Source organism: Cuculus canorus, chromosome 1 (assembly GCF_017976375.1).
Source record: "Cuculus canorus isolate bCucCan1 chromosome 1, bCucCan1.pri, whole genome shotgun sequence".
In the NCBI taxonomy this organism is placed as follows: Eukaryota; Metazoa; Chordata; class Aves; order Cuculiformes; family Cuculidae; genus Cuculus; species Cuculus canorus.
The window spans coordinates 99,605,091-99,633,061 of NC_071401.1; the positions used below are offsets into that span (position 1 = coordinate 99,605,091).

At 39.1% G+C, this 27,971-nt stretch overlaps 1 protein-coding gene across 3 annotated transcripts in view; it reads left to right on the forward strand.

Moving 5' to 3' along the window:
* The window catches only part of APP (amyloid beta precursor protein), a 216,670-nt gene that overhangs the window by 16,515 nt on the left and 172,184 nt on the right, over positions 1-27,971 (forward strand). For all 3 annotated transcript variants that reach the window (XM_054056832.1, XM_054056833.1, XM_054056835.1), the window contains exon 2: positions 27,743-27,910. In XM_054056832.1, coding sequence (XP_053912807.1) covers positions 27,743-27,910 — 168 coding nt within the window. The remainder of the gene's footprint in view (positions 1-27,742; positions 27,911-27,971) is intronic.

Sequence of the window (27,971 nt, forward strand, 5' to 3'; positions counted from 1 at the left end):
GGGGCTAAAGCTTGCAAAGCTTGATGCCTAGTCTGTAGATGTGGTTTTTTGGTTGGTTGTTTTTTTCCCATGTGTTGACAATTTGGAATCTCCAATGAAATTCAGAGAAATTACCACTCACTTAAAACATAGAGACTGGGTCAAGTGGTTGGGATTTTTTCCCCTTTTTTCTTTAAAAAAAAAGAATTATCCTTGCCATTTCATCTCCTGTGTTGTTACCTGCTTGGTGAAGATGTTAACAGTTTCATAGATGTGAAAATAAGATCCTTGCTAAAAGGGATAATGACCATAGGGTAGAAATGTAAAGCCTATTGTAGCTGAAATCCAAGCAGACTGCAATGATGCTGCAGGCTGTTGGAGTTGGAAACAGTGTTTGTGCTTGTGTGTTGATGTGTACACATATTAAATATAACTAATGCTCTTTATAGCTAGCTATAGAGTGCCTATCTGAGGACAGAGTCAAGCGGACAGGGCTCATTAGTTCCTGAGTTTGTATTTGCTTGCTTGACTGGAAAATATAAGCTTAGGGTTATTCCCCCCCCAACTGTACATTAAATTCATCCTTCTGATATTATTCTAAAGTTTACTTCTGAAGGAATAAAATCAAAGGTGGAGTGTAACAGCTCAGACGATACTGAGATGTGACTTTTGTTTTGCTCTGCTAGTTTGTGTTTGCGCAAGAAAATGTAATGTCAGCTCCGTGGCATCAGGAAGAATCATGAGAGGAGTGGCTGTGCATGTGTAGGGTTGAACACCTCTTGATGGGAAATCTAATGAACAAAAGCATCTCTAGAAAATGAAAATGTTATCCAATTGAAAACATAAATAAAAGTCACACTGACTTTTTTCTGAATAGGTCTGTAAAGGTTTCCAAGACTTTATCTGTATTTTCGTGCTCTTTTGATGAAAGCTGTGACCCTGGTAAATTACTTTACTATCCAATACTGTGCTGTTATATCTTCTTCACTGAACACCTGAATTATTTTTCAGCTTTCATCTTCCTCCTAAGAACAACATAATTAAGTTTAGCAGTGCAGCACTGCTCAGATTTTATGTTTGATTTGAGGTGGTTCTTAATCGTCTTTTACTAAAATTGTCAATTTATAAGTAAATTAATTTATGGTCCAGTACTCAAGTGGCTTGCAGAAAAGTTGATGAGGATGTTCTAGCATCATGTATTTTTCAGAATTTTTAGCAAGCTAATTACAATGCGATTTACCTATTCTTGTGTTGTTCTTAAACTAGCAGTCTGTTAATAGTTTGCAGCTGTCATTTATTTATTTTTTTAAGATTTGCTTAATGCATAAAATAAAGAAGTTCTGTAACTCCAAAAACTTTTAATCAGCAACTTGCTCGTGTGCCTTTATGCAAGTGTTTTGCAGCGTTGTGTAAAAATTTTACAGTCAGTGGTCTTGAAAGGAAGAGTTTGGACAGTGTCCTACTTCAGCAACTGCTGTAGCCATTTCCCAATGTGGTGCTTGGAAGTGCAAAAATTATCAAGCTATGCAATGCAGGAAGAGTAAACTATCGTTGTTTATTCTCATTTATGTGGTAGTCCTAGTTTGATGTTTCACTGGTAAATATGCTAATTTTTTCTTAATCACCGAGCAAGCTTCACTTTTTAGTCTGCTGGGAATAAGGTATAAATGCGCAGTATGTGGGATCTGTTCTCTCAATGCAGAATATTTCTCTGCTAATTATGTACCAGGTGTACCAATGGTAGAAACTTAAAACAGTTTAAGTGAAGTTAAACGAGTACCAATTGCAAATCTAGTCTTGCAGATGGGATAAATGACCAAGTAAAATTGAACTGTGTTGACTATGCATTGCATGTCTTGAAGCTGAATATATTTACAGTGAATGGGTACAGCATGCACACATCTCACTCCACTGTAGCACCGATTTCCCGCATGTCTTCCTCAATCATTGTTATTTCTGAAAGAGATGTCCTGTCTTATCTGTAATTGCAAATAAATCAGGATGACAGAGGTGCCGCTAGGTTGGGCTCTGCTGTGTGCCAGGGCCTTAGAAATGAGAAGAGATTGGAGCTGTAAGAATATGAAGAGGAACAGCTGGATGTGGCAGCTCACATCTGAGTGGCAGGCTTTTATTCTGCAAAAAGAAAGCAATGCTTTCAGAAGTGTAATAAACCTTAACGGATGCAGTAATATTCTCATCAAAGCATTACTTCTGCTCATGGTTTTCAGGTGTTTGCTGGAGTTGTGGTTGCAGTGTGTTAGCTTGGCAGCAGAAGGAAATGTGTGGAGGTGGATGACAAAAAGCAAATGTCAAGTTGCTGCTCTTTGATGAGGATGATATGAAAAGTCAAGCTTTCTGCCCATCTTGGAGGGAGGTGTCTTAACTCTTTAGTGCCGAAAGCTGGACTGCTGGCTTTGATCTGAAGTTAGTTGTCTAGAGGGTGATCTTTGGTCTCCATAAATTCACAGAAGCAGAAATTTTGCAAACCCATGTAGTTGTTTTTGTATGAATAGCATGAATTTATTTAATAGCGTGAATTTATTTATGTTCAGTATTGATAGGCACTGATGCATTATTGCAGAGATGAAGAGACTGAGGCAAGGGCTTTATGCAGTAATCATGACTAGTTTATATGTAAGTTTGTGCTGCTGTCCATATGCTCTAATTAGATTTGAGTAGCCTGGTGAAACCTAGACTGAAGTTGTTTGTGATCCAGGGTACAGAAAAAGCAGATGTGAAACTTGATGACCTAGAGGAAATGTTTGACTGGATAGCTGGACTGCTAAATCCAAATATACTGGAATCTCAGTAATCTGAGATGAAAACACTTCCCATTTATATTTGATTTTAGGTTTTAATGCATTTCATGAGGCTGTTCACTTGCAACTTCAATGCTTGTGATTTATTGAGGATATTTTATAATGGCTTAAACTGAGGCCAATAGCAGTGGATGCAGGCCTGGTGGCAGAGCAGTGTATGTGGATATGAGGCGGTTCCTGCCTCTCTGGCATGCACATGCTACGTCAGAGCATTCTGCAGCTCAAAAAGTGAAGAATGTCATATGCAAGCCGTCTGGGATAGTAGTGACCACAGGTGGCTGGTTTTGAGGATGTGAGATAAATAAGCATGTCAGCTTTGAAAGCAAGGGAGAGTACTGCCACTCTGAGAGTTGTCCTCTTTTTCTGCATTTCTGCTGTGCCAAGTTCATCTTGAAATGAGAGGAAACTGCCCTGAAGATAAACGCGGCATTGTTGTATGTAAGGTTATATGCTGTGCTTAAGCTTTGGGGAGTTTGGTGATTCTGTGGGATGCAGTAGTTGTGCAAGAACAACTGCTTGGGGTGATTTTAAGTCTTGAGGTTTTAACTAGCCAACACTTGTACAGTAGACAGTACAATAAATTTTATTTCTCTGCCATATCTGAAGTTAAAATGAGTGCAAGCGATAAGTACTAAGAGACATTTGGAAGTTTCTGTCTACTGGGCACTTGAAATGATTCTGCTCATAGAGGTGGATGGTGTTTTATACGGCTGCCTGGTGTTTATGGATCATTCTTGGAAGAACATCTATTATTGGTGCAGTATTCTTACAATTTCTGTTGTTGGAATGAAAAACAAAATGTTGGAATCATGTTTATTGTCAGGAGGAGTAATAAAAAGAGCAGCCAAAATCAGGGTTTTTTCTGTCACTGACTCCACTTTCGATGCTGTAGCTATAAAAAACCCCGAAAGTAGATGTACCCAGTTGTCATTTTTAGGGCTGTAGTCAGCATTGCAGCGAGACAAGGGAGAGAAGAGGTTTCTTGTTTACTGTACTGTAAATTTCCATGTGAGCCTGTTAACAGTTCCCATAATAGTTCCTATAGTAATCATTATGTGTTTTCCTGTACTTGAGGAAGAAAGACTGGAAAAATCTTCAGGTGAGAAGTGAGCCTTAAGTAAATGTCAGAGAGACTGTGTTGCTTTAGTCTGTTTCCTTGTTGTAAGAGGATCACTTAGTCTAAACTCTTAACAGCTTATACCAGTGTGTGCAGGGAAGATGCCACAGCCAGTTAGCTGTACTGTCCTGAAGCTCATCCTTTGAATAATTTGGTGGATTTAATTGATTTCCCATGCATTCCCTTTTCCATACCTGTATAAGCATAAATTCTGCATATTAATCTGTGCTGCTTAAAACGTTGTCTTTTTTTTGAACACCATGTGCGTTTGCTGAAACACATTGAAACCTCAGGTAGTGATACGCAGGACTACTGCCAAAAAAATTTCTGGTGCAAATAGAAATTCCAGGAGGGTAAACTTCATTCCAGTGGCTGCTTGGAGATGGACCCAAGCTCCTTTTGATTCAGTTTCAGGGTGGCCAGGTAAGCCCAAGCGTGATGTGTGTTACCACCTTGAGCAGCTGGCAGCTGATGCAACCTGCAGAGTGTTCAGTGCCACACAGGTTCGCTTGCTTTGTTGCCTCGGGTTTGGCTTCAGCTTTCCGACTCCTAATTATCTCAAGGTTGTGTTTTCACTGTGTGAGGCATACTTGTTTTTTCTGCTGCGTATTGTCCTCACTGCAAGTTGGTGTTAATTAGGCCACTGCTATTTGTCTTTTTTTGCTGACAGAGGGGTTTTGCACAGGCTGTTGCAGTGTGTTGCTGTGCTGTGGCTGCTCCTTCTCCTGTATTGGCAGCTCAGATGCCTGTGGATGCCTCTTAATCGATTTGGCCTCGGTGCGACCAGATCAAATGTTGTTCTGCGTGATCTTGTTACCTCCACATCCTGTATCTTAATCCCAGTGTTTTGATGCCTGCCTGACCACAGACAAGTTTATTTTCTGCTTTTTGAGGTGTGTTTGTGATAAATGGATTGGAGAATTAGAAAATGGGATAACATTTCTGTTAAAAAAAAATGCCTGTTTGATCTGTATATATGTGTACTTCACTTAGGTTTGTGCGGTAGTTCAGAATTGGTTGTCTCAGCCCTCCACAGTGCTGGTGGAAGAGCAGCACACTTCTTAGCTGAATTGGTGGTTTAGTTCACCACCAATTGATTTTAAGAAGCTAGCAGTCCCTGGAGTTTTCTAATATTCAACATCATTCTTCAAAACAAGAAGCCAACAGAAAATCTGCTTGGAGTTGATCTGTCTGAATATGAGTGTTTTGGTTTATAGACATATTTTATAGCTTCAGTGGCAGCTGATTTTGTGGGGGAGCATTGTTCTGCTCACTAGTGAGGTGATTTGGTTGGGTGAGAATGTTCACACCTCACCCTGGGTTTGTGTGGGACACTATACTGAGACTGATGTTTGTTTTGCTTGTGAGCAAACAATTCCACCTTTTACTCTAACATTCATCCTTGGCAAACTGACTACAGGTCTGTATTCATTCACCAGAGCATTTAGCTGATGTATGGAGATGGATTTGGAATTGTTATTACTGTATGGGTGTATACATTATAGCAGTCCTGTTTGTGGAGGAAAAAGAAGAAATTGTCTTTTTTCCTTCCTTTTCATCTACCTGTCCTCACCTTTTTCCTTCCCAAAGCTCAGAGACTGGTGTTCTAGACAGCCTATGCACTGATTTTTTTTTTTTTTTATAAGTAGTACCTTTGATTCTTCAGGTTTGTTATTAGTAAAAGTAACTAATTTGTATCAGTTAAGGAGGATGTGGAGGAAATCTACAGATCCAAGAAAATAAAGGAATATGTTGGATAAATTTTTTTCTGTGAGTGTTTTGTAGAGCTGTTGTCTGTGACATGCTTTTTCTTAAAACTTTAAATTAAAAGTTTGATTACTGCCAATTTCAAACTACGTTTGGTTTCATGGCCTCAGTGAGCTTGTGAAAATGAGATGCTCAGTTTGGGAAGGAAATTATTTTAATTAATTGTATTAAGGTCAGCTTTGATGGTTGAATTAATGCAGAAACATGTCAGTATTGATGAAAGTGTGACGTTCAAATCTCTTGATTGTGAAGGTTGATTTGGGGGACAAAAAATTGAACATAAATGAATGAATTTTGCCATGGAGTCTAATTATAGTTCCTGAAACTGGCTCTTGACAGCCCACTTCATTCTAGGTCTTGCATTTATTTTCATATTCCTTGAAGCTTGATAGGCATTTAAATTGATACCGTCTGCGTGTTTGCTCTGCCTCAGTGTGCTTGTCCATAACCAATGGTTTCCAAAACTGAATGCAGTATTTTGGATATGTGGATTGAAACCAAATGCTTTCTGTGATGCTTTAATCTTGTGTTTCCACTTTTCAGGAGTCACCAGAACTGCATGGGTAAGGCTTGAAGGTGGAATGGGCTAAAAGTGAGGTGGGGAGAAAGTGGGAATTCTCTCTTTTCCCTTTCCCTCTGGTGTTCCCTCTATCTGGTCCCCCTTTTCCTTATCGTGTTTGTTCTCTGAGAAGAGCCTGAATTGGTTTCTTCTGAAGTGACCTGTTGTTGTAGAGAGTGGAGTTTTTCTGTTACAGCTGGTCCCATTTTACTAATGGCAAGAAAAAAGATGTCCTGTTGTTATAGAAGGCTCTGCTTTCTGTCCATTGTAAACTGTCCTGTGCAAAGAGAAGAATAACTTCTTGCCTTTCCTTTGCACCCATACATCTTTTGCGTGATAAATACATCGTATGTGCAGGTTCAGAATGAAAACATCAGCCTTTTAACACTGATCATTTCCACAAATAAAATGCTTGGGTTTCTTTGTATTGTGCTGGAGACCTGGAATTTGGAAAGGACACGGCAGCTGGGACGGTGCAGGTTTTGTAGCCACATACTGTTTTCAGTAGAACAAAGAACGAGGGGAGGAATGCTTGAATGGTGGTCTGAAGAAGCTGTTTGGTAAACGGAATTGATTTGGGGTGTTTGCTTTTATAATAGCTTGCTGTTAACTCCCAAGTGCGCTTCATATCAAGTTTTAGCAACAATATTGTGTATCATAATATTGGTATTTTTTTTTACTTTGCAAACTGTTTAATATACAGATAGTAAAATAAAAATAGTTCCATATCCTGAAATTTAGGTTTACAGAAACAGGGTTTTAAGATTTTTGAACCCTTCTTGGTTAAAGTTTCAGCCTTCCCCAAGTGGTGCATTTTGAGTGAAGTGATGTTGATGTTGGGCGAGGTAGGATGGGAGAAAGGCACTGGTTATTTTCAACAAGGTTGCCACCTTAATGTAGAAACCAAAGTAGTGTACTAACTGTACTGTGAAATAACATTGAGAATTAATGCGGTCTGTATAGCTGCATCCCCAAGGGCTGCCCCTCCTGGGAGGAAGGGTGGGGTAAGCCCTGCATGGTTGTTCTTTTTGTGGGCTGTGAGCATCATGTTCTCCTTGCCATGGCACTTTGTGCTGCCTGTGGACTTTTAAAAATGACAAACTTAATTTTTCTAGTAAAATGCTAATATCTTCATAAGTTACCTGGATGTTGACCTGGTGAAGTTTGCAGATGACATCAAGTTGCGTGTGAAGGTTAGTGCTCCAGAGGGAAGAGCCACCCTCCAGAAAGACCCAGACAGGCTGGAAGAGTGGGCTAGCAGGAACCTTATAAAGTTCAGTGGAGATAAGTGCAAAGTCTTGTACCTGGGAATGCATAACGCTGGAGTGCAGCTCAGACTGGGTTCTGCCTGGCTGGAGAGCAGCTTTGTGGAGAAGTACCTGGGGACAACAGGCTCAACATGAGTGAAGTGTGCTGCAGCAGCAGCAAAGGCAACCAGCAGGATGCTGGGGTGCATCAAGAAGGGCATCACCAGCAAAGATAAAGTCACTATCCCATTCTACTCAGTGCTTGTCAGGCTGCAACTGGAGTACTGCATCCGGTTTTGGTCCCTGCTGTACAAAAAAGATGTGGACAAGATGCAGGGAGTCCAGAGAAGGGCTACTAAGATGATCCAGAGTACTAGGAATCCTACTAAACAAAGTAAGGCTGAGAGAACTGGGATTGTGCAGCCTTGAGAGGAGAAGGCTTAGGGAAGACCTTATTACCACATACCAGTACATAAAGGGTGTCTACCAAGAGGATGGAGACTCACTCTTTACAAGGAGTCACATGGAAAAGACAAGGGGTGGTAGGTATAAGTTGTTTCTGGGGAGATTCTGATTGGATTCCAGAAGAAAATTTTTCACCATGAGAACAGTTAAACATTGGAATTGTCTGCAGGGAAATGGTAGATTCTTCTATGCTGGGCACTTTCAAGGCTCAGCTTCACTGTCTCATTTAAGCCATGTATCGCCAAAAGAAGTTGGACCAGATGATCCTTAAGGTCTTTTCCAACTTGGCATTCTGTGATCCCGGGGAGCGGGAAAGGTATCCCTTTGAGGAGTATTAACTGTAGGAACATTTCTAGGTCTTTCCACCTTACAGCTCTGACCCAAATTTTCAGCATACTTTGCTAATACACAACAACAGAAAGTATGATCTAAACTCTTGGAGGTCTTTAATTCAGTCTCCTGTTCAATGGCAGTGGTGGCTTTGCGATGGTTCAGAAGGTTGTTTGGACACCTGTTATTTGAGCTTCTTCCCTTTCCCTCAATGCAGAAGTACTTAGCCAGTGACCTCAATGGTCCTGAATCTAGAAAAGAAACTTAGAGGTGGTTTTGTCCCTCCCTTTTAGCTGCCTCTGAAAACATACTCGTATTGCTGTTCCTGTACCTTGTTGGTTCACACAAGCCCTAGTGCAGGAGATTGAACAGTTTGTTAGAGCTTCAGATGTTGTGGTATGTATAAGTATACACATCCATTGTGTGATTTTTGACATGGATTTATGGTGTCTGTTTATTCAGGCTAATTACTGTTGACAGATTTTAACAAAAAGTTTTTAATCCAGTAGGTGGATGCCTGATTGGACAACCTCTGTTTTAGAAATAAGAAAATTACCCCTGCTGGAGACAGAATGTAGTATCTGTGTGAAGAGGAAAGTTTTTCAAATCCTGTGGGAACAGACTGAAAAGATATGGTGACATGACCACCTTGAAACCTTGCAAGCATCAGAAAAAAATGGTATAAAATCCCCTACTTGTTTGAAGAGGCTACGAGCTGACAGCTTGACATTTAAAACAAATCTGCATTTAATTTGTTGTGCTATACAGTGCTGGAAGAAATGTGTGTTGTAGACTCTAAACTTGTCAGGAAAACACATTCTGAAGATTTACCGAGATGGTGAAAGGCCTGGGTATGGAATCCAATTCACAGTGAATGCAAAAAGATACACCTGGTGAAAACAATAACTCTGTATTTTCATATTGGAAGCTGAGAAATTGTTGAATTAAAATTCTCACATTTGCATTTGGAAATTGATAAGGTGAACAGATGTTTGCCAAGCTCGGGAGATGGTGAGGGGAGGAAAAGTTCCTTTATGATAATTGATGAATACTTAGTGCCCTTTTTGAGCCTGGGATGAGCTCATTTCTGTACTTGACTTCTGAAATGCAGTAAATGGTTTTTATTGTCATCTGACAAGACAGAGTTCACTTTTCAGAAACTATTTTTTATGTTGATGTGAATTAAAACGCTTTAGTAATGTCTCTATCACATTATTAATTACTTTCTATGCTTTTCACATTTGAAAATAACAGGATGTTTTACATAAAAGTGTATATATTTTTTAAGGGAATGAATTAAGGCTTTGCAGGTGCTCATGTCAGGTGCTGAGCCTTGCCTCAGGAAGTCAGTCTGTTCAGAAGTCAGTAAGTGAGACCAAGTGGCTGCTTGAGATCTGTGCTAAAGGCTGTGTGATCCACAGTGGATGCATCTAGAGCAAAGGAAGTACATTGAGTGGTCGTTCTTTGGCCTATCTGAAGTATTAGCAGTCCTTGACTGTTATCTTACTGTCTCTTAACCTTATTTTTGTTAATTTAGATTTCATGTTTCTTTTCTGCCTTTATGTAACAAAAGAAAATAAAAGTATATCTGAAACTAATTATAGTTCTGATAATACTCTGGGTTACCTTGAAACAACTTCAGCTCGTCTCAGGATTGTAACAATGCAAGTGGAAAACAGCTCCGGTGTTAATGGATGATATTCTGTGTTAGCAGAGGGAAACACCACATAGTGTACAGTGGCTGACCCCAGAGAGATTAAAGATAATGTGACCGTGCCATCAAAAGGGAGAGCTGTGGTGTTCATTTGAATGAGTTGAGGGACTCTTAAAAAAACTATTCCGTTTTCACAGTAATGTGGTTATGGGTGATTTGCTAATACGGAGCTTATACCATCAATAAAAGCCCACTGAGATGCATGTACATACTGGGAATATAGTTCTAGGAATAGCTTTAATTTTAATAAATCCTCAGTTTCAGGTCCTGTATTGTGTGGAGTACCTCATCAGTGCAGATTAAACGTGATAATGAATGGTTAGGTTGGCTAAGCCTAGGCTGGGTGCAAGTAAGGGAGCTGCTCTGTTCTCTTCTGAGTGTTGCCAGGACTTCTGGAGCTGTGCTGCTGTGCTGTTTAAAGCTAAACCCTCTTGATAACTCAGCAAATGCTAGGGAGCCATGCCTGCCTTCCTGAGCTTGTTGGAAGGAAGGGGAGAGCTTGAGAGAGGCTGCTGCTTGTAAATTACAGTCAAGGTTGTCTCTTGCTGGAAAGTGGTGGGCACCGTCTTGAAGGAGAAGGACCTGAAGCTCCCGTGCAAGTCTCTGACATTTTTGAAAGCACTTAGCAGTTCTTGGTGGCTTTCTGTATGAGATAGTGCTTGAGATGGTCCAAGGCTGATAGGAACCTGGAGTCTTCCCTACTTGGACATTTCAGCTCTGTGATGAACTTTTCCTTACTTCCCCCTTGGCTTTTTCAATGAATTCTGCCACTGTTATTGTGGCTAGTATTCAGCAACTAAACAGGGTTGGAAATGGGAAGGAGAGCATGAAAGGAGTCTTCTGAAGATGGGGAATAGGAAAGCAGCTGTAGGCTACTCTAAAATATCTTAGCCTGTTCATGGAACAAGAGCAGGTTTTTAAGGTAATATTTGATGTCAGTTGTATTTTGTGTTGTATTTTTGGCAGTACAGTTTCTTTCAACCTCTCAGCATAATAAGTGAAGAGAAACCTACTTGTATGAAACATAGATTTAAAGGTTTCTTGCCCTGAGATTGGGCATGTGAAAATGAATATTCATGTGCAATTTTCCGAGAGCACATTTTTCAGAATGGAGAAAAATTATCCAAAGAGGCTGTGTTGCAGCTCAGGGCAACTGTTTTGTCAATGTGAGGTCATAAGCAATTTTTAATAGCTGTAAATAAATCTATGAGGAGAATTGGAGGAGAAGTAATCTGTTGTGTTGCTGGTCTGAGGTGTTCGGGTCATGGATAGCTTGTGCTCTACAGCTAGTGTTCTGGTCAAATACCCAATAAGGGGTCAGTATTGTTGCTTAAGAGTCTCTAGGCATTCCATCATGTGAAACAAAATAAACATTATTTCTGCTTTCACTGCACATTGTAGCCCAGCTAGTATTAAGTAAAAGTTGACGGCTGTTGTGCTTAGTGAGTAGAAATAAGGTTTCCTGTACTCCCCTTTTGAGATATCATTAGTGTTCAGTGGGACTTCCTGTAGTAGACCTCCAGGTTTAGTAACCAAATACAGATTTTTCTTCCACTCTGTGGTTGGAGACTGCGACATCTTTCACAGTATAATGCTTTCATATTACATCTCAGTAGAACAACAAGCAGGAGGTGAGAAATGATAGTATTGTTTCTTCACTTGTGATGATAGTTATTGTGATGCTACAGCTGATGAGATTTTAAAAGCTAGATGTTGTATTAATCGTCCAGATTATTCAATTAGAAGACAAAAAAATCCCCATAAATAAGCCACTGCTTGAAGGATTTGTGTTCAAAATAACAATAATATAATGGAGTTATTGAAAAATGAGCATTCTTAGTCTTGAAGTATGTGGTTCCAACATGATTAAAGGAACTAGGGAATTTTTTTCGCTTTAGGAGAGGGTTAATGCTTCAGAGTTTTTTATATTTAATGATCTGTGGTGACTTTGGTTTACTTATTGGTAAGTAGCACTTCATCTTTATTATGTTGTCTTATTTGGATCAATTCTCTCATGTCTGATAATAATAGTTAGCGATGAATAATCTCATTCATTACATCATTTGAGGATATGAAAGGGCTTCAAAGTTAATTTTAACCTTTTTCTTAAAGGTCTGTTAAATTCAATTAGTGTGAATTAGAAATAGTCTATAAGAACGCTCCTTCTGAATGCAGTCCTTCTCATGAGTCTTCAAATCAAATGCACATGACCATCTCTCTGGTGTTCTCACTGGTTTAAAGATTGAGAGCAGCTGCTGTTAGTGAATGGGACCCATCAGAGGACTCTTGGAACCCTTAGTATAGTTAAAACCCCAGAAACTTCCATTTTTAATTTTGGCTTCTAGTTCACCTCTTCCGTTACTTCTCTATCCTTGTTTGAATGCCGGATGTTTGTGCAGGCTTCTGTAGCCATAATCACAGTGTGTCCTCTCGTGGAAGAGTGAGAGCTGTGTGGCACAATTTTTCTCAGGCTTCATAGTTTTTCATAGCTGTACTTACATGAGATACCTGCTGCTGCGTTATCAGAAAGTTGTTACAACACGCTGGAGGAAAGACCTTGGATTTACAGAATCTAGTCTCCTTCTCCATGCATAAGCAACGGTGTGGGTACTGCCATGTGTTTTAAGATATAATACTGCACAGTGCTCTGTAAAGTCAGAAATCCAGAACCCATGGTGATAATGTGCTTTGCGAATGGGAAAGCATGAGAACATCAACGTGGTACTCTACTGTCTTTTCTGTCTTAAAGTTCCAAACATTAGAGTCAGTAGGGCTGTTTGTGAAGACCATCTGTGGAAGAATTCAGATGCAGGCACTGTCTTTAAACATGTATTTTTTTAGCCACAGAGAACAGTTACTGTAAGATACTACAGGTAGGTTTGTAAAGTTAAACACATGAATAAGAAAAATTTAATGCATTTCTGTAGCATTGGCCTTCATCTATTGGGCAGTGTGATTTGGAGTTTTTTTTTCTCTTGTCCTGTATTGCTTCCTGCATATTAGTTGCTTTATTTGTCTTCTTGAATTGCATAATGCATTTTGGGAAGTCACAGGCTTACCATAATTATATTTCTGTCTGGTTTTTGTGTCATTGGAAATCTGGTTTGAGGCTGACTGAATTCCCCGAAGTCCAATTTTGGGTGCTTTTGCTTAGTTTTTCAAGCTGAAGAGTTGTGTTCTGTAGAATAACTGGCTTGCAGGATCAAGCCAGTAATTCCTGTTGCTTATAATTTCCAGTAAGATTAAGACTTCTGGCTTACATGATTTGCCCTTTAAGTCTGTTGTGGTTGTGCAGAGGATATGCATAAACCTGTAGAGTGATACCTGCTAAAGGGAGAATTTGTGCTGTGACCCATCATGTATTACTGTTGCCCAGCTTGCTGAACAAAGTTGGATTGTTTTGTGATGACTTCCCTCTGTCTTCAACTGCATATTCTTTTTCCTTCCTCCTATTTCTTGCTTGCAGGTTCTGGCAGGGAAGAGGTTCTTACTTTTTAGCATTAGCTCAATGACATGAAGTTCATGTGTATGGTGTGCGTGGTACAGTAGCATTTAATGAGAAAAAAACATGCAAAGTGCAAATTGTAGAGGGGAAACCTGTAGTTTGCCTAGTTGAGAGAATGGTGGAATGTTTTAATTGTTCGCCAAACTGTAGTATCCTCCGCCTTTTCCTGTTAAGCACTTCTGAAGGTCTTTTTCTTTTTTACTTACGTTTTCATCATTAATATTTTACCTATACAGTAATGATGGATGTGGTTTTGGTGTGGTAGATGAAATTAAGTTATCTCTGTCTACTACAGTTGGAAGGCACAGAGGGGGAAATGGTTTCATCTTGCAGGCTGTGAGAGTTAGGAATAGCATCAGAGGTTGAAGGCCACTTTAGAAAGTGCAACATGATTATTATGAAAAAAATCATAATACTTACAATTTTTATTGCAAAAACCTGTACTGAGCATTGGGTAGCTGCTCAAAAAAAGAACAGCTGCGTGCACAGTAATGTAGGAAAAGCTCGTGTGTAGTGGGATAGTAGAATTTGGATGAGTTTTTAAAATTTTATTATTTAGTAATGGGTTACTCAGATACCCTAAAACCAGATCTAGGGCAGGATCAGTTTCAGCATGGGATGTTTACTAATGTTGTATTAATTCCCTTATCCTAGTATTACTGTTGTGAAGAAGTAGAATTTCCTACATTTTTATCTAGGAAGAATTGAAAGAATGGCCCTTCAGTTCAACTCAAAATAAATCAAAATCTGTCAAACATCCATTTTACTGTGTCACATGGCAACTAGTGTCAGGCTTCTGTACATGCCTTGAAAGCAATCCAGGTAATTTGGTATGTTGTTTAATCCTGGTGTTGACAGATAAGTTCCTTCTGGCTGGCTCATATTTATTTTTTTTTTTGTGAGCTAAAAAAAGTTTGTCTAATTAGAGGTGTGTTGGCAACTTGGGTAGCATAAATATCATCTGAGGAAGGATCTTGTGGATGTGCCCTTCCTTGTTGCAGTCAGCAAGACCTCCCTTTGCCAAACACTACTGGTTAGAGTCAGCAAATGCCAGAAATATCTTGCTAATTGTCTTCATATTGTTTGTGGAATGAAATTGGGTAATTGTTAATTTCTATTATTAATAATCATTTTAGTGAGCCAGCCAGTTGAACAACTTGTAGAGAAGATTTGAGTTGCAGGCTCACTGCTTAGGCAGAGAATAATCCTGCATCAAATGAGGATGAGAGGAACCTTTGGCATATGTATGGAGTGCTGTAACAGTGCAAAATAGCTGAAGCACTTCATGTTAAAACTAGCGAGTTACGTCAGACTTCTCACATGGCTCTATTCAGCTGTTTGCGGTCCAGCCAAATGGCAGCAGAGAAGGATACCATTCTGTGTTGTTTGAAGTATAACATAAGCAGCATGGTCCATGGAACAGATACTTCAGCAGTACAGGTTTTGCCTCTGTGTTGAGGGTGAATAATGAACTGTATGTAAAATTAATAATTGTGAAAATAAAATATCAACCTCACAGCTTCCTTTGAAATTCATTTCCTGTTTCCCAAGCAAAATTTCAGCTCTTCTGGCCATGGTGAATTTCTGCTTATGTAGCTAGGAGTTTGTTCAGTCAAACTGAAACACAAGGAAAATCTGCTGAGCAGATGGGTTGCAACTTCTGTTCCTTCTTGGAGGAGCTTGTTAAGTGCACTGTGTATTTCCTCCACTGCAGTAATAATTCTGTAGGTTTAGAGTAATTAGTTCAGTAGTGTAGTGTTGCCTTTCCACGAAAGGAAAACGATGCAAGACTACAGGGCTTGCCCAATCTGGAAAATCTGTAATTTCTTTTCCAAGGAACTTTATGTTTAAAGAAAACTCATCTGCTTTGTATCTTTAACTCACTTTAAGTAATATATTGTGAAACTTACAAGATGTTAGCTCTGTGCAATGTTACCAGTCATGAAAGTGTCATTTTTGCAAATGCAACTTGGATATTTGTGGGTTTTCTTACTGTTTTTTAAAAGTTTTTGTTGTTATTTATAACAAGTCCAAACATTTAAACAGTTTCTTTTGAGACCATATTGTCATCTGTTCTGAGACTGTACTGTAAATGAAGTCTGCAAATTTGCCCCCATGGACATCCTTCTATATAGGAACCAGAAAGAATAAACACTCCTTTAAATAACTTGTTTCCTTCCTTTTTTCCTTCTGCAAAATGCTTCTAAATTAGAGATCTGATTCTGTGAGAGGTTGAGTGCTAATAAATTTTATGGAGAGGAGGTAAGATATAAGCATCCCTCAAACGGAATGGCGTACTTTTACAAACTATCCCTTTGCAATGCCATTTTAGCAGAAAAAGTTGAAGAAAGAAATAGCATAAAAAAGAGTGAGGATATTATATGGAAGAATTTGTCTTCCTTGAGATGCTTAAGCAAATGAAGTGCAAGAAATGTGATGAATGAGATGTGAAGCTATCTTAAAGTCAACAGCTACTTCAAGTGGATTCCTGAAAACTGAAGACTGCTATTTGGCTTAAAAATAAGTCAGTAAATTACAGAGCACTGACATTTTACTGATATGCTTAATTTGAGAAACTGACACTGCTCAAATGTTAACTTGTTTATCACATTTGTTGAACTAGGTTTGTTCCTCAATTTTTGACCTACAGTTATAATTTAGATTTGTTCCCGTGGTATGAAGTCTGGCTCAGCATATAGTAATTTTCCCTTTCACATCCTTCACAGGTACACATGCATTGAAATAGGTTTCGAATACATCTTACAACAGCTTAGGGTACCCTTTTGCAAGAAGAAGGTGCTTTAATGTCAATGAAAACTAGATACTATCTAGAGGGTGTTTTGGGGACTTGCTGTCACCTTGTAGTTTCATTTTTACCAGAGGGAGTTGCAGGGGTAGGAATTATTACTGAGCTTGGATTAGTTCTGTAGTCGGTTTCTGTGTCTGTGAAATACACTTCTTTTAGAATGGTGGAATAGTTAAGGTTGGAAGGGACCTTAAAGCCCATCCAGTCCCAACCCCCTGCCATGGGCAAGGACACCTCCCACCGGACCAGGCTGTCCAGTGTCCCATCCAACCTGGCCTTGAACACCTCTAGGGATGGGGCAGCCACAGCTTCCCTGGGCAACCTGTGTCAGTGCCTCACCGCCCTCATGGGGAAGAAGTCTCTCCTTAGGTCTAGTCTGAATCTCCCCCTCTCCAGTTTATACCCATTGCCCCTTGTCCTATCACTACAAGCCATTGTAAGAAGTCCCTTTTGCTTAATGTATCTATTTAAGATAAAATAAGTGATAGTGGCTCTGAGCATTGGAATAGAAAAATATAGTGCTGGAATTAGATGGTTTACAATGAATGTATTTCAGTGGAAAGCCTAAATTTGGCTCTGGAAAACAGAGCCTTATGTTTGTTTTGGGGTATTGACAGGCTTTCAGGTAATGAGATGTAAATGCAGTACATGGTATTTGTGCATTGTGTAGACATATCCAAAGATGTCATAACATTTGTCATGTTTATTGGTATCATTAAATACCTCTTTTGTCACACTTGCACACCTGCTGGATTGCATTTTTTTTTCTTCCTTTTTTCTAAATGGGACAAAGGATATTTAATTCTGACTGTAATTGGTTTTGGGGGGTTTGCTGTGTTTGTTTTTCTTTTTTTCTTTGTTTGCCCAGCTGCTATTAGTCAACAAATTATATATAGCCATATAAAAGACCAAAGGATGTTTCAAACTGTAAATGAACAGCTTAGGAGCAAGATTGGGATTTTTTTTTTTTACTTCCACCTTCTTAATGTACTTTTTATTCAGCTTGTAAAACCTTGATTTTTTGGTGTGTGCGTTTTATTTTTTTTTTTTTTTAATTTCCCCCTCTCCCATGTTAAGTGTTAGTTGGTGCTGCACTAGATTTAGTACTTCCTGCAAGTCATCCCCGTCTTGGATAGTTTTGGTCAACCCACTTGTCATTTTCCTTCCTGTCAAAACAGCAATTTTTATAATAAAATGTGACTAAACCGTGTGGAGGTACCTACAAGCTGGGTAGGCCTGGTAGGAATGAGGGTTTTTAGTTACTGTTACACTGATGGGTAACTTCAAAATCCATAAATTTGACTATGAACTCGTAAGATAACTCCAGAACAGACCTGTTTGGGTCTGTTTGTGGTGTGAGCATTCCCCTAATTATCCTCCCTGAGGTTTTGGTGATGCATGTCATTGTGTGCGGCAAACTGCTTGCTGGCCTGGTTGTGAACAAATTTATGTAGAGGTTACTATAGAATAGACTACTTCAGTTGGAAGGGACCTACAGCAATCATCTAGTCCAGCTGCCTGACCACCTCATGGCTGACCAAAAGAGAAAGACATTATTAAAGGTGTTGTCCAAATGCCTCTTCCTGGGGCATCAATCACCTTTCTAGAAAGCCAGTTCCAGTGTTTGACCACCCTCTTGATAAAGAAGTGCTTCCTAATGCCTGGTCTAAACCTCCCCAGGCACAGCTTTGAACTATTCCCATGCATCCTGTGGCAGGGTACCAGGGAGAAGACATCAGCACATCTCTCCGTCTTCTCAGGAAGCTGTAGAGAGCAATTATACCACCCCTCAGCCCACTTTTCTCCAAACTAGAGAAACCCAAAGTCCTTAGCTTCTACTCACAGAATGTACCTTTCAGCCCTCTCACTAGCTTTGATGCCCTCCTCTGAACATACTCAAGGACCATAACGTTCTCCTTAAATTAAGGTATTCAACTTGAAGGAGTGTGAGAAGAGTGTGGGTTTTAGCGTTTTTTTTTGGAAGCAGCCATGTAGGGGCCTGCGTAGTGTTAATGGGGAGTGAGAAGCTCTTGATACTGCACTCAGTTGTAGACAGATGTCTTTTTATTGTGTTCATGTAGCTGACACAAAAATGTACCTTATCTGACTTGCTAGGAATACTGCTCTCCTCCCCTGCAATACTTTCCTAGCGTTTATAACTGCATTTAGAGATACTGATGATTGTAGCTAAATTGTAATTTAATTGTAATCTCTCACAGGAGCATGGAAATGTTTGTGTGGTGAAGCTGGACAAGCTCTGCACAGGAGCTAGGCTTTTGCTACTCTCATGGTCCTCTTCATTGCTTGTTTCCAGAGGTCCTAGCTGGGGAAATCCTTTCTTCTCTTGGGTGTTTGTTTGCACATGGGTATGCAGGTCTGCAGATATAATAGCAAAATTTCTGCTGAAGTCTTGCAAATATCTTGTGTAAGCACTTGGTTGCTGAGTCACTCAGCTCTTTGAGGAGGGGCGTGCTTGCCTCCCAGTTGCTCCATAAGATAGCCTTGTAAACACGGTGCTTAGTCCTGACATATTTTTGGTTTGTTTTTTTTTTTTATACTTAGTTTGATTTCAGGGTAGACAGACACCCCAGTCTGAGTTCGTGTAGCACCCTCCTGGTGCTTGGAACGTGACCTGAGGGGAGCTATTAAAACTAAAACAGATGCAGGGAATAAATACAATATATGCCTCAGGACCTCGTGAAGGGCATTGGGTAAAGAAAATGTTTGGCTGCTGGAAGATAGTTTTAAGAAAACTATTGCTTCCTCTATAGCCTTGGAGACAGATTTGCTTTTAATGTCTTTGTGGAATAGGTGATCCTTGAGCTGCTGTGGAGCAGTGGGCAGTGCGCTGTTGTGATACTTTTTTTGGCATTGCCATTTGTGAAGCAGGCCAGGAGAACTGCACGCAAGTATTTACACTTGGGCTAAATAGGTTATAGTCAGGGCAAATAAATGTCTCTAATTTTGCAGAAGCTTTTCAATGTAGTCTGTTTCTCAATCAAATTCAGGTGCCTTTTAGTTCACAGAGTGCTTGAGCTTCTCCAAATCTAATAGCTTTTTGTAAGGCAGATGAGAGTCTTCCTAGGGTTTCTGTCCTTTAGGAAGTGGCCCTTTTCATTACTTTTTGCCAGAAACGTTTGTCTTCTAGGAGGGAGCAGCTGTACCAAGCAGTTCACTGAGCATTCAGTAAAATGTTTTTTGCCTATTCCTGTAGACTGTTGATGACAATAATTGCTGCTGCTTCTATATATACATTATACAATAAAACACAATTTCTAAATTATTCGTGTTGATTTTGACAACTTCTTACTCGTGGATGCTGTTTGTCTCTAAGGAGAGGTTGTTAGATGGAAAATCTTCAGTGGTTTTGACAAGCACCGATGTTTAAAGTTGTGAGGAAACAGTAATTTAATATTTCCTCCTTTTCTAATTTGGGCGCTTTATTTTTTTTTTTTTTTTTTGTCCTGTGTGCCTTTAAAAGAAAAGGAGAGCTATTTTTCATTGCTTGTCTACATGAGTAGGTTTTTAAATTTCAGTAGTCTTTAGAACATTTGTGCATAGATACCTAATAAAACTAAGAGGACAAGTAGTATTTTATGGTTTAAATAGGATGTCTGGCAGTCTGTATTCTCTTGCATTCTGCTGTAAAGCTGAGGGTTAACCAGCAGGCAAGAAGACATGGTTCTGTCTGGTGACGCGAGCCTATATTAGCATGGAGTCTATATTAGCATGGCATTTTGCCCCATTTGAACTGTGGGCTTCTGGAAATAAGCAGTGATCTTCACTTGTAGGGTGCAGCAGACTAGACACAGTGGAAAAAAAACTCTTTCCACTGTGGATAACAAAGTTATCTCATGTTTTCTCACTAAATGTGTTAAGGCCAAGCAGAAAGTCCTTTCACACTCACTTTATTTTTACCTATGTTCTTTTTAGGAAAAAACATCTATGAGCAGCTCCACCTCAAAGATAGTGTCTTTTATTTTGTTGATAGTCATAGAGGAGGCAGACTGCAGATTGGCGCTGCTTTAGTTAGCAAGAAGCCTCAAATATTGACCTGAATGTCATAGGAGAGTTTGGAGGAAGCGCAGGCATGGGTTGAAAGGATAGCACGTTACTTGGGTGCGCTTAATTCTTCACAATGTTTGAACCCCCTTTTGATTTTTATTGTCAGCAGAAGTTCTTAAATCTTTAATCTGTAATCACTGATTTCTCAGTTGAACGACTGGAACTGGTGTTAGCATTAAAAATGGATAGCAGGGAGAGATTATTTTAATCATGTCCTAAAACAGGGAGGGTGTTTGTTGTTCTTGAATAAGTTGTAGACATGGAGGTTGTTACTGAATGTTCTCTGCTCGAAAATAATTGCAAATGAAGCAATTAATACAAATAAAAATACACTTTGAAGCCTTATGAAAGTGACTTCAGGTTAGTATTTGCAGAGCAAAGCAGCCTAAATCACAGAAGCGGTTCTAGAGACCTCTGGGGAATGTTTTTTGATGTTTCTGTGTTTAATAATAGCACATACAAGGCCTGGTGCTTATTTTCATATTATATTGTAGTCCTTAATTATAAGTTAGTAGCAGTGTTATCTAGAGTGTTATCTAGTGTGTTACTTTGGTCCCTTGATGGAAAACCTCTTGAGGGTAAAACCTTGCAGCCTATGTTTCCGAGTGTAACCTTAGTTGTGAACAAAGCCAACACTTGTTGTTGAAATAGCGGTTATAAGGAACTATTAGCAAATACACTAATTACTTTTGTAGCTCAGAAAGCAGTGGAGAGTAGATGATGAGAGAGCTATGCTTTCTATCTTAAATTATAATGTTTGATCAGAAAAGACCTTTTGATGTTGAGATGAAATGGTAATGAGCTAAAAAACTCCAAATGCTTTTTTTTTTTTTGTTACGGGAAAGTATTCACTTTTAAAATTTTCTAATTAGATAAACTTCTTTGTCCTCTGCACTCTGCTACCAAAATCCTTTTTGAAGTGTCTCTGAAATCATATAAAGGACATCCAGTATGTTGTGTGGACATGGAGTACATGGAGGTACTAAAGACCCTTTGCACCTCTCCTCGAATACATGTGCTGAATTACCAGATTGGAAGAGAGGAGAGAAGAGGCATCTCTGTACTATATCTTAAGATGAGAGCAAAATAGATTACAAACATCTTGGTCTTTTAATGCTTGTGTGATATCTTTTTTATTTTTTCTATTATGTGTTTTAAGTCAACATTTTTACATCAAATAAATACTTGGAATAACGGCTTTTCCTTTCAAACAGAAAAGTACCATGAAATACCTCTTTTCAAAGACAGGCTCCAGTAGTTAAGCATAATTGAGGTGGCTTTGCCAGGACTTCTTTTTTTGTTCTAATTTTACCAGGTTTGTAAATATTCCTTTGACATAATCTGATGGGAAAACAGCTGGATTATGACCATCTTTTTTCCTTATTATAACCACTTATAAGTAGTAAACAGTTGTATACCTGATGGGCTTTCTCTTACAGAGTGGTCTTCTGATCCCAGTCTTTAGTGTTGTCTTGACTTTCTTTTTTTTTTTTTGAGTATCCCCATCTAAAGAATGAGTTTTTATTGTGCTTTCTCATTAAGACTAGTAGTATTTTAAATTTCATTGCTTTCTAGTAATATTTTAAACACTTCGTCATCTAGCTGCTCATCTGAAGGAAAGGTAATGGAGGATGATGCACACAACTTGAGGTGAAATGAGTCTTGCCACTGGGAGACAGACCTTTGAAATGCTGATAATCTTTAAGGGAGAGCCTGATGTCAGCCTTTCAGTGTGCATCATTTCTGTCAGAACTTGTACCCTGACTACTACGCTTCTGGAAGTTAATAATTAAAAAAATTATAACAAATAATTTTGTTTTCTGTATAGAAAATGTTAGGCTGGTGCATTAACATCTCGTGACATTTTTTTCAGAATCCTGTAGTTGCTATTTTTCAGATTTAGGTAATTCCTGCTCTAGAAATTGATCTCTGATCTAGATGTCTTGTAAAAGTGATGAGTAGTGTTTTATTTAGTCTTTGAAAACTTAATGTGCTCTGAAAACCAGAGCTTAACTTCTGGCCTTAGCTTGAGACAGTGTGCTAATTGGTCTAACTGTAATTTAATGATTTGCCAAGAGGCAGGAAAAAAGCACATGCTAATTCTTCGAGGTCATATGCAAAGCAGACAAAATAATATGTGATTACAGTTTCATTAATATGCTTGGAGTTTTTACTTTAGCAGAATACTAATAAAGCAAATAGTTGCTGTTAATGTAATTTGTGTCGCTTGAGTTGTTCTTTGGAAGACTAATCTGCCTGAGAGCTTTAGGATTAGTCAGGGAGAGATTTACCACTACAGGCGTTATTGTAGCAAACTGGACTGTAGCTTTATGTTACTTGGCATTACTGTATAGAAGCTGCTTATCTGTGTACATCCATGCTCTAGATTATTTAATTGCATTGTAATGTAGATATTTTTTCTTGACAGGTAATGAATGTAAATTAATTAAACCATTGGCTATGAAGAAAACTTGAGTGATAAATAAAATTCTTCACCAGTTCACTTATTTTGTCTGGATATACCTTTGTGACCAGTGATTCATGAATTAACGTGTTTAAAATGTTATGACAGCATATGGGAGGAATCACTTACCACTTATCACATGCAGATCTCTCATTTCGCTCTTCTGCCTTTTGTTGCGTTGTTTTTTAACCAAAGTGTATGAGTTTTAAAAGAAGTGCTACTTCCTTCTCTCCCTCCTCCCAATACTGCTGTTCAGTCCCCTTTGTGATAGAACTGCTGTTGGATGTCTATGTTAAAATTAATAATAGTTTATTAGATTTTGCCTTATCAGCAACTTGTGTAGACTAGAGACCTCTCTTGTAAGTAATTGTTATCTTAGTAATTGTTATCTTAGTCTTTTCTTTTGGGCATTGCTGTAATAAGTAAGCATCATCATGATGCAATCCCTTGGGAGAAAAAACAAACTGTATTTCTTCCCAAAATGCTGTGATGCTCAAGGTCTTCAAGACAAAAGGAAGGACCTGAAGAGAAAGTTGTTTCTCTTGGTGTGATACTCAACACTTAAATGACATCTTTAGTCTCTTGCCTAAATAACTCACAGTAGACTCACCAGCAGTTTATAGCATACCTTTCATTCCCTGGAAAGCTTTTCTTGTGTCATCCTAGTGAAAATATAGTTGTGGTGTTGGGTAAAGCTTAGTCGTCAAACGGTAGCATACTCTAGGTGTACTTTAGGTACACCAACTGGAAAAGCTTTCAGTGTTCAGTCTTGCTGGCTGTTAAGTTGGGAAAGGCAGAAGGCTATGGCAGAAGGCTGCTGCAGGAGATGAGGGCAGAAGATCTGTGTAAATGCATGAGACATGCAGGTGAGTGTGTTGGAGGCGAACGTTGCCTCTGAACGTTTGCCTGAGAGATGGAATGGTATGCAGTAATTTTGTTAGACTGTCCCTTGCCTACTGGTTGGTGTGCAGGCCTTGTCAGCTCAGAATTAGTTGTCATAATGAATTTTTAAAAACATAACGGAGTTTTTATAAAACCAGGATTTGTGTAGGTGGGAGAGACCCCAGGTTAGAGAGAAGTAAATGTCCGAGTCCCCCAGGGGTGCCAGTCTAGACTAAAGAAGCCTGAAAGGCTTCACATGTCCCTAATTTTCTTCTCTGATATCCACCAGCCTTTTAAAACTAAGCAGCAACAATGCTTTGTTGAATTAATTGCTTTAACTTGCTGCTCTTAATTGGGTAATATGCCCTGGCTTAAAAAAGATCCCTAAAGAATCAAGGTTATGAGGACTCATCTCTTCCAGATACCCTTTCTTGCAGGTGCCATGGGAATGCTCTGGGGTTCAGTGATCGGGCACCGTCAAGAAGAGCAGAGTGGTGCATCTTGCCAACAAGTTTTCCTTTGCTACTTCACTCTGTTAAGATTAACGGAAGTCTCTGTGTTACATAGGCTTGCTGTGGAGGGCTGCGTAGAGAAATGGGAAGAAACCAGAACATGTGCCATCAACTGTAGTCTTCTTAACTATCTCTTATTTAGCATCATTATTTTGGACCAAGAATGGATTTTTAGCATTACGGATTTCACCTTTTTCCTATTAATTTTATTGGATCCGAAATGATTGCAGAGGAAAACAATATGTAGAACAGTTGAATACAGTATATAGCATAATGTAGTAGCTGCAGGGTTTTGGCCAATGAACTGAAAAATTTGTTTTCCTTTTTTTTTTTTTTTTTAATGTTGGGAACACACTGTCAGCCACTGTTTGTGACATGTTTGCTCTTGGGAAAATAGAAGTAACAATGCTACAAAGCATATGCTTGCAAAAGGGAGTGAAGAGAGACCTTTTAGTGATATAATCTTAATAGGATTGTCTTGCTCAGGTGTTATGAAAAGGTCCAGCAGAAGCTCTAAATCTGGGATGGATGAGGGCAGCGTCAGATCTGGTTAATACCCCTTTCTTTGCCATTGAATGAAAAAATGCTCCTAGGTTTGACTGTTGTGTTTTGACTGTCATCTCTGCTGGAAAGCCTCAATCAGTGTTGGCTGTTCCTGTGGATTTTACAGCAAGAGTAATTGCCTGACAAGCAGGAAGCTGCCAGTTTTCAGTCAGAAGTGCCATAGCAGATCAACTTTTTTTTTTCAGAAATAAAATATCAGATGGCAAAAAATCTTGGATTAGAGGCATATTTATTAAAAGAGCAGGGAGATAGTACAAAGGGTGTCTTAAAAGTGAATTTGTTCGTCTGTTAACTCTTGCAGTTCTGTGGGTAACGTGCTGAAAATGCAATGCATAAATTGCTGCTTATTGTTATTAAAGGTGAGAGGCTTGTAGTTTAAACATCAGGGTTACACAGCAGTAGCAAGTGCTCATCTTCAGATATTAAATAAATTAATATTTGAGTTTTTTTTTAAAAAAAAAAAAAACTAACCTTTTAAAAGATATTTTCACTCCAGGTATTCACAAAAAGTTAACTTGAAAGCTCAATGTTGGATCTTAGCTGGAGGTGTAACAGACAAATCCATTAACCTACCATCCTTACTTTAAGAATGTTCTTAACACAGTTCAACTTGGGCAGTTGAGTATTTGAATTATTCATGATAGTGATATAAATGCTTTAGTTCTGTTTACAGCATCTGTTAATTGCTCCAGTATTTCTTTATGATTAGAAACATTTAGCTGTCCTAATCAATAAGATGAAGTGCTATGCTGAGCAGTTCATTAGTGTGGCCCTGTCAGTTTGAAATATAGAAAGCTAAATGTGATCATGACTTGTTCTGGTAATCTCATTAAACTGGGAGATGTCATGTTTTTTCTCAAGGGAATGAGATTTTAAGTAGACAGTCATCTGTTGTCATGTTGGATGGCACTCCAAGTAAACCTCCACGTTTTATTTTCCCAACTTCAGCTGCCTTCCTAGCTAAGGCAAAAAATATCAAAATTACTCCCTATTCTAAAGCTACAAATCAAGGTCTTCATAAATTTACAACTTATGATTTTGAGTGAAGAAAACAAAATTGAAATCCACCACAGTATGACTGCTGTGTGCTTTATTAATGTAGTAGAGATCCCAGTTGGAGGAGCTGACTGTGAATAGGGTTCACATTCACACATCACCTGGGGAATGACTTGCTTCTATTTTTACTGAAGTTTTGACAGGGTTGTGTTGCATGTATAGAGAAAAAAATAATCATTAATTTTGAGGATTTTTTTTTGCAAGTACTTGTCATAGATATGTTATGTTTAAGATGTTCTCTGGAGTTTCTGAAGATGTTGGAAGGAGTGAGCATGTGATAGTTGTACTGGTCAAGGTGAGCCAGACCAGGTGTTATCCCAGTTATTGGAAAACTCTCTGATAACCCAGTGGAAGGGCAATGATGGTTTACTCTTAAATTGTACAGAACTTAATAGTTCCACACAAGAAGATAAATTGAGATAGTAAAAAGAACTCTCTGCCAGTAGAAATGTTCCTTCATTGTATTTTTTTTAAGCTAAATTATGGTAACATTTTAATGTCTTAATGGAGGCAGGAAAATAACTGCTCTCTTCTTTTCTAAAAAAAAAAAAAAAAAAAAATAAATTCTACTTTTAATTATGGTATTTTGACTTCCAGTTTTGAGCTACTGTGTAAGTGTGGTTAGATGTTGACTCCTGCAACGTTTCTTGGTGTGCTGTTTTTTTTATTACTGTAGGCATAATTCATGAAGTATTTTTGTGTTTGTTTAAACCCGGAGTGGGGAACCAAGGCGCAGGGTTTGCTTACCTTTTGTAAGGCACTAATTCTGTTTCTTCGATTTTTCATGAATTTTTAAAATGTTTTTAATTTTCCCCTTGAGAAACATTCTAGCTAAAAGATTCAAAGTTAAAAATAGATATTTGAACATAATTGCATGCTGTGCTGTACCTCGAATGCCATGAGCTCGCCTTTGGAGCCTGAGGGCGGTGGGGAGCCATTGACTTCTCTTCTCCCAAAGGGGGGACTTATGTGCGTTGTGTTTCTCAAGTTGTAAAACTGAAGCAAGTGCTTCCAGCTTATACCTCCTGAGGTTGGCTGCCTCTGGAAGCCTTCTTCAGAACCTGGCTGAAGAAGGTTTTGCCTTAACCATGGTCCCACTGGAGGGGTTCAAACTGGTGTTGAGGTTTGTGGGAAAGAAGGGTTGAATCCGTTTATAAATGCAGGTAGGAAACTCACAGATATTCCAGAATTGCTTTCAATTGGGAGATGGTTGAGGGCAGCTCTGATGTTTTGGCTCCGTACCCCAGCTCTGGTGTTTGGAGGAGGGAGGTAGCGGGGTGGTGCTGGGTAGCGTGTCCACAGGAGGCGAGGAGGAAAAGCCTGTACTAAGCCTGGGTATCTGAATGCTTGTTCTGTAGGTGGCGTTCTGTAGTACTCTGCTGTGAGCAGTCTCATGTTGATAGCACCCCAGATCCGGTATTTTAAGGTTCAGTCAAAACAATGCTTCAGTGGAAGCTGATGCTTTTAACCCACCACCTTTATAAGAGGTTATGAAATACAGCCTGTGTGCTCTATTGTTTGTGGGTTTTTGTGGTTTTGGTTTTTTTCCAGGAAACTCTTGAGGAAAACTTGTTACTTTTTGCTAAGTGTTAGTAACATGCACACAGCAGACACCCTTCCTCCTCCTCACCTATATGCCGAGCTTGATAAGGTGATCATTTTGGGCCCCAGAAGACTTCGTTTACAGCTTTAAACTGTGTTACTATTGTGTTCTGGATGACTAGGAATACCTTCTTTGCATTTCTCAAATCTGCCCAAAATCAAACAATTTCAGCTTTTGCTGCTATGGGTGGGTAAGCCTAGTGTTTGGTTCAGGCTTATTTGATCTCTTCCTGCTTTGAATGGGCTGATCTGTCAGATGTGAGATTAATTTTTTTTTTTCTTCTCCTAGGTGCCTGCAGATGGAAATGCTGGGTTGTTGGCAGAGCCTCAAATTGCCATGTTCTGTGGGAAACTCAATATGCACATGAATGTGCAGAATGGAAAGTGGGAATCGGACCCCTCTGGCACCAAGACCTGTATTGGGACAAAGGAAGGGATTCTTCAGTACTGCCAGGAAGTAAGTACTGTCCTTAGGAACATCAACAACGGTTCTTCTGAAGCACTGAATTGCAGGCGGC